Below are 6,404 nucleotides of genomic sequence, written 5' to 3'. Positions count from 1 at the left end.
CAAATATCAAGTATTTTCTTACTCCACATTAAATTTGGACATGCATATTAAGAGATTTAAGGGTGAGGTGACTAAGGTGAGAAATAATAATTATAAAAACAATGATAATGAAAAGGTCTACATCACACTGAACGGAAACTGATTTCACAAGAGTTTCCTGTGTCCCAAGTATATAACTACAAGTTTACCAATGAGATAAATAAGATATAATTCCTCTACTCTTAATTACTTTCTCCGTGTTTAAATAAATGAAAAGTTTAGACTTTTACAGAGTTTAGGAAGGTTAGATGAATTTATTAAAATAATAGGCAGGGTTATAAGTTTGAGGAGAGAATTACAAAGAAAACACGGACGTAAAAGGAAAAATGTTTCATTTATTCAAACACGGAGAGAGTATTTCACTATGTGGGTTTGGCACAAGTTTTTTAATAGTGGAAAAAAGATGAGAGAGAAAATAAAAAGACAATATTACCCATGTAATCCTATACATAATTAAAAAATCAAGTGTTAAAAAGTGAAGATATACAATATTATGTATTTGCAATGTGAACATAGATATTTCTTTTTTTCAAAATGAATACGGTGCAATTTTTATAAAACTTCCTTAAAAAGAAAGTAATGTAATATTTTATTAAAAAATGGAGGAAATATTATTAAAAGTCTAGTCCAATTGACCTTGTCAGTGTTTACACCTATTAAGGTTTTGTAACTTTTGTTCCCCTTAACACTTTGTAACATCTAATAACTAAATATTACGTGTACTTAACTTGAAACATCTAATAATTAATTTACGAGTGCTTAACTGATCCAATTACCGGAATGAATTGAAGATTTGCCAAATGTTATATCCCTTACCAACTCTGCTCCTAGATTGCAATTGAAACAGGCAAATTTGAAGGAGACTCAGCCATGTAAAGGTACTGAACCTTATCACCCATTCTGGATTAGCCTAAATGGTTAATCAGGTGAAACACCAAAAAAGTAAAAATGTAAAATACATTGCAATCGAACATAAATTGTAATTGAAAAATGAAAACGAAAAACGTACCATCCAAGTTGAGACGTGGCATAAGGAAGTCCTAGAATACCAGCGCCAACCATGCAAGTAATATTGTGAATAGCGGAATACCACCATTTTGTCGTCCGATTCGACGTTATCGGAAGCCAATCGTTAATACTGTTATCATGTTCTGCGTTTTCCCTATCATTAACCACCATTGTTGACGTTGTTTATGTTAATATTATAGATTCTTAATTCTTGCTGCATCAACTTATCTATATCTATACTTCTATACTTAATATTTAAAAACACAAACCACAATCATTCATATGCCACATGTCCTCACAACATTCAGATGTCACATATCCTCACAACTCACTCACATGCCACATGTTACTTCTCTTACCTTTTTATTATAAAAAATTAAATTAAATGTATTACATAATGTTAAAGTCTTTATTCATTCTGTAACTTGCACATTTAAGTAAGAAAATGAAATGTTACATTTCCATCGTGATAAAATAAAGTTGAATTAACTATTAAATAAACATATGAAGTATAATAAAAATAGTTTTTTTTTTTTTTTTTTTTTTTTTTTTTTTTTTTTTTTTTTTTTTTTTTATCTTTTAAACTTAAAATATAGCTTAAACTAATATGTCATTTCATATTCCACAATATTCATATGTATACCTAACTAAATTCTTTCATCTTCTTTCACAATTTCACCCTCACTTTTTTTTTCTTCTTCTTTTAAGTTCTCACAGCATTCACCTGAATAGTCATGTAACAATAAGTTCGTAGTTTCAACTAAGGGCCTGTTCACATTTACTGAACTGAGCTGAACTGAACATAACTGAACTGATTGGAGGTGAACTGAACTAAACTGATTGGAGCTGAGCTGAAATGAATATTTTATGAGAGAAGGAAATTAGGAGCTGAATTGAACTGAACTGATTGGAGCTGAATTGAACTGAATTGAAATTAAGCTGAAGTGAACAACCCCTAACTATTGAAAAACATACATTTATATAAAAAATAGTGTGTGGCCCGAGCGATGCCCCGGTTTGCTAGTTTGTACTTGATTAATTAGCTAATCAAATTCGACTGTTTAAATAGTAAGACTTGTTGGTTTTGAGTTTATGTCTTGCTATAAACATTTTTTAGTTGTCGAACTCAATCATTACATAATGGAAACAAATAGTATAATAAGACACAAATTAACTTATCTAAGTTAACTATAATTTTGTTGATATAAAAAAATACAATTAATAAATGGCTAAGATGGTAAGACTCTTAACTTAAGATTTGTTGGTCTTGAGTTCAAGTCTTGTTATAAGCATTTTTTAGATGCAAACCTAATACATGTGAAAGTGACATGATGTCATATTTATAATCATACGTGGCGCATATTGCTAACCTAAGTTATAACTTCATAGTTTTAAATATCACACATTTTAATCTATTTTTGAGTTTAATATATATATATATATATATATATATATATATATATATATATATATATATATATATATATATATGGATTTTAGCCAGTGCTAAGACGTGTGTTTATTAACTTTGTTAAACTTTCTGTTTTTAAAACAGGTTTATTGAGGTTTCTTCTAACTAATATTTTGCTGAATAAATCCAAGTACTCCGTATGTTGTTACTAAAGTACTGCTTAACTGCTTTTGTCCGTAAATAAAAATTTAACTTGCCTTTACACACATTTTTAACAAGGTTAATAAAAAAGTTTGAATAGCGGGATTTATTTGTTTGATAATATGAGAGCTAGATCTATAAGCAAGTAATGGTGCTTTAAATTCAACTATTTTTAGAGATTCAATAAAAATCTATTATTGTAGAGATATAAGAAAAACAAAATTATTTGATTGCGAATAAATAATTTCTGGAAAAAAAGGTGTAAAAATTTAAGAAATAAAAAAAAGGTGAATAAAAAATTCTGGAACTATCATTCCTTAATTGCTTATCGAATACAATACACTTACTACAAAATAGCGTAATTTATCATATTTTCAAAACATAGATAATCCCCTTAAAAAATCAGTGGATGAAATTTTTTAGAGTCCAATTGATGAAGAAAAAAATTTATATGTTCCAGCTTGCATTATGATATCTCTTATAGCTCCAATGGGGGCTAAAATCGTCAGTGACGTGCCAAATATAATGCAGAACTGTAATGTAAAAAAATTCTAATAAGTAATTGTGTAAAAATACAAAGAGAAAGTTAAAAAAATGATAAATTTAGTGGAATTGAAAGTTAAAAACTCACCCAATTGCAAAACCAAGATAAGCTGTATCTTTTGGGTTTGCAAATTATCAACCACATTATGCAAGGTAACTGTAAGACAAATAAAATATATTAAATTAATACATAACAATATATGAAAATGATGAAAAATTTGAAAATAGAAACTTACATAGTAGGAAGTGGGTGCAAATGCAATTCCACCTAGAACACTAAGAAGAGAACCAAAAAATGGAAATGCTATTCCCACAAACATAGTGATTCCTGCAAAAAATATCATATAATGTTTTGATTATTATTATTGTACTCCATCTTAAAAATTGGCAATTAATATAAAAGTTGATTTTTTCTTAAAATAATTACGATTTATAATTATTTGGTGGTTTTAATTTGTATTTTTTTAATTTTTACAAATATTACCTACTTGATAAAATGAATATATGAAAAAAATGATACAATAAAAAATCAACAAAAATAACTTACCGACATATGTAGAACGAGTTATTAGGCAAAGCATTTTACTTGGTTTGCGTTTCATTTTTTGCGCTATGAAAGATTCAAGCATGTCGAACATTGGCATTGCGTAAACCTAATAACAGAAATTTATTAGCTTTTTTTAATGAAATGTTTGAAAAACATTATAATATAATTTATATTTCAAAATACCTGATAACTCCCAATAACGTGTATAACAACAAAGATATTGGCAATAGCAATGAGCCAATCAGGTTTGTTGAGTGAGATCATTATGTTGTCTTCGACCACTCTTCCAAATACAAGATAGCCGACAAAGGCTACCGGAAAATAACATAGCATCACCATTATATAGGCAGCTAATGACCCTTTCCACATGGATAATTTGGAAGGTTTTTTTGGAGTAGAAGGAAGTGTAGCTTGAATCTCCAATACAACATTATGCCCAGAAAAGGCAAATGCAATTGTTCCTAACCCGCTCAGAAATCCAAAGATTTGAGCTGCATCAGTGTTATACCTACTTGAATAACTTGTATCCAATTGAACTCCTTTTATAGATGAAGCTATCCAAGCGATGGAAGAATAGCTGAATTTAATGAAAAATATTTTCTTTAGTCAATATCCAACATAAAACATGTTAATTAATCTTTAACAAATTAAAAGAGCTACTCTCTCTTAAAATAAAATATATATTTTAAGTAGGTATAAATTGAAAATTTTGGAGTAAAACCTATAAAATTATTTGGTGAAAGTTAAATTTATTTATATGTATACGTATTTCCATAAATACAAAATGATTAAAAAAAAAATGTTGACAATTTTCTTTTAAAAAGACATGCTAATGAGAATTTCAAAACTCAAACTCCCGTTTAAAAAAAATAAATAAATAAAAACTCAAACTCAAGTCACAATCCATTAATAGTATTATTTTAAAATTTCAAAACTCAGAAGTCAAAACTTGCAATAATGACAAATAAAAAACTCAAGTCACAATCAATGCAATTAAAAGATGTGGAAACTGACCTAAGAGACATGATAGCCGCAATGAAAGAGATTCCGGTGATTGAGTTAAAATTTGGTAAGTTAGATAGAAAAAATTGGATTAAAGCGTAGAACATGATAAAGTAGGTTCGCTTGATGGGGGTTCTATTTGGTAGTAAAATGTTGTAAACTTTCATAAGGGAAGTCCCTCCAGTTATCATATACACAATATCGCAACCCACCTGAACCATAATTTGTTGTGGGATTATAAACCACAACCCAAATTTTTCCCCAAAAGCATGTTGTCCCAATTCATAATATCTATCAAATATCTTCCCAGGCACAATTTCATGCATTTCCACCATTTGCCAGAGTGTGTATAATGTTACGATCCATGACAATACTAAAATTGTCACACCAGGACCCCTGAAATACAAACATTCATTCAATATCTATCAAATCAAATTGCTCTTTATCATAATGACATTCAATCTCATTACATTACTAATTTATAACAATATTTAATTTGTCAAGAATAAATACGGATGGATCAATTAGTATCCAAAATGACAAGGTTGCTAATACATATTTTATTGGGCCACTTATGAGTCATAGACATAATATTATACGTTCGTACTGAATTGTAGACATACTCACATATCTTCACATTTTTATTATACCGCGAAAAAGAAACGCCATTATACGGTGAGAAAGAAAATCTTCTAAAGGGAAAGAGTAAGAAAATCGTCTAGAGACAAATCCCAAATCATTGCTCTTTATAAGTTTCAAAGGAGTGATTTAATAACTTAATCGTTTTAATTTGTAATGCAACAATAATTGTGATTGATAATGCATTATCTAGTTCATATTGAAAGTAGACTACTGTATGATACAAATCATCACTGTCAACACCAAATTATCAACTTTAATTTGAGTTTCTCTTAGTCGAATACAAGGAAAATAATTTAGCTGAAAACAAAATTAATTAATTCAATATACAAAATCCTGTTCTGCACTTTTGATTTCTTGGTTGAAATTAATTAATAAAACTAAACTGTTTTAATCACAAAGAAGACTGTTACATGCATACTAGTACATCCTACCAATTCTATTATCAAAATTAGAATTATATAAAATTATGCATTAAAAAAAATAAACATGGCAGAGGAAAGGAAAATCATACCATCCAAGTTGAGACATAGCATAGGGTAAACTGAGAATACCCGCACCAACCATGGCGGTAACATTGTGAATGGCAGCGTACCACCACTTCCCCTTTCGGTCATTCGAGGTTACCGGAGGCCCGTTGTTAACATTGTTATCAACTCCGACGTTTTCTTTCTTTTCTCCAATGTTAATATTGCTTTCAACCATCATATTTTGGTTCTTTTCTCCGCCACTTTCTATGTCAAAGCTAGTGTTTTCGTTCTTCTCTACTCCCTCCATGACTAATTTTATTGTCTTTTATAAATTTCATACAATATGATTTTCGAAAGTGCTCTGTGCTCTCTACTTTTTGATAATCTACGTCGTATGAATATGATTGTTATGAGCAGAGTTCACTTTGTGCGTATTATATAGAGATTTATTCTAGCAAATTAAAAGTAGTTGCCGGGTGTCCTAACAATCTTAGAATTGTTGTCTTAACTTCTATAGGATTGTCGAATTATTTCCATATTTACA

At 29.1% G+C, this 6,404-nt stretch overlaps 1 protein-coding gene across 1 annotated transcript; it reads right to left on the bottom strand.

The window, feature by feature from the left end:
• Positions 1-3,078: 3,078 nt before the first annotated feature.
• Positions 3,079-6,167, bottom strand: LOC145566405 (lysine histidine transporter 2-like). The gene is made up of 8 exons (XM_081625835.1): positions 5,905-6,167; positions 4,920-5,147; positions 4,764-4,817; positions 3,933-4,326; positions 3,750-3,855; positions 3,439-3,530; positions 3,291-3,359; positions 3,079-3,192 (listed from the first exon to the last, which is right to left on the bottom strand). The coding sequence occupies exons 1-8, from the start codon at positions 6,165-6,167 to the stop codon at positions 3,079-3,081; spliced, it is 1,320 nt and encodes a 439-aa protein (XP_081481961.1).
• Positions 6,168-6,404: the final 237 nt, after the last annotated feature.

Source organism: Chenopodium album, chromosome 11 (assembly GCF_948465745.1).
Source record: "Chenopodium album chromosome 11, dcCheAlbu1.1, whole genome shotgun sequence".
Lineage (NCBI taxonomy): Eukaryota > Viridiplantae > Streptophyta > Magnoliopsida > Caryophyllales > Amaranthaceae > Chenopodium > Chenopodium album.
The sequence above is the reverse complement of the archived record's forward strand: the minus strand, read 5'-3'. Positions and strand labels throughout refer to the sequence as shown.

Bases quoted from the DNA above. Each gene is read 5' to 3' on its own strand.
- LOC145566405 (XM_081625835.1), bottom strand. From the start codon at position 6,167: ATGGAGGGAGTAGAGAAGAACGAAAACACTAGCTTTGACATAGAAAGT. The intron at 3,856-3,932 runs GTATTTTGAAAT...TTCTGTTATTAG, and splicing joins ACGTTATTGGGAGTTATCAG to GTTTACGCAATGCCAATGTT. The intron at 3,193-3,290 runs GTGAGTTTTTAA...TTTACATTACAG, and splicing joins TATCTTGGTTTTGCAATTGG to TTCTGCATTATATTTGGCAC.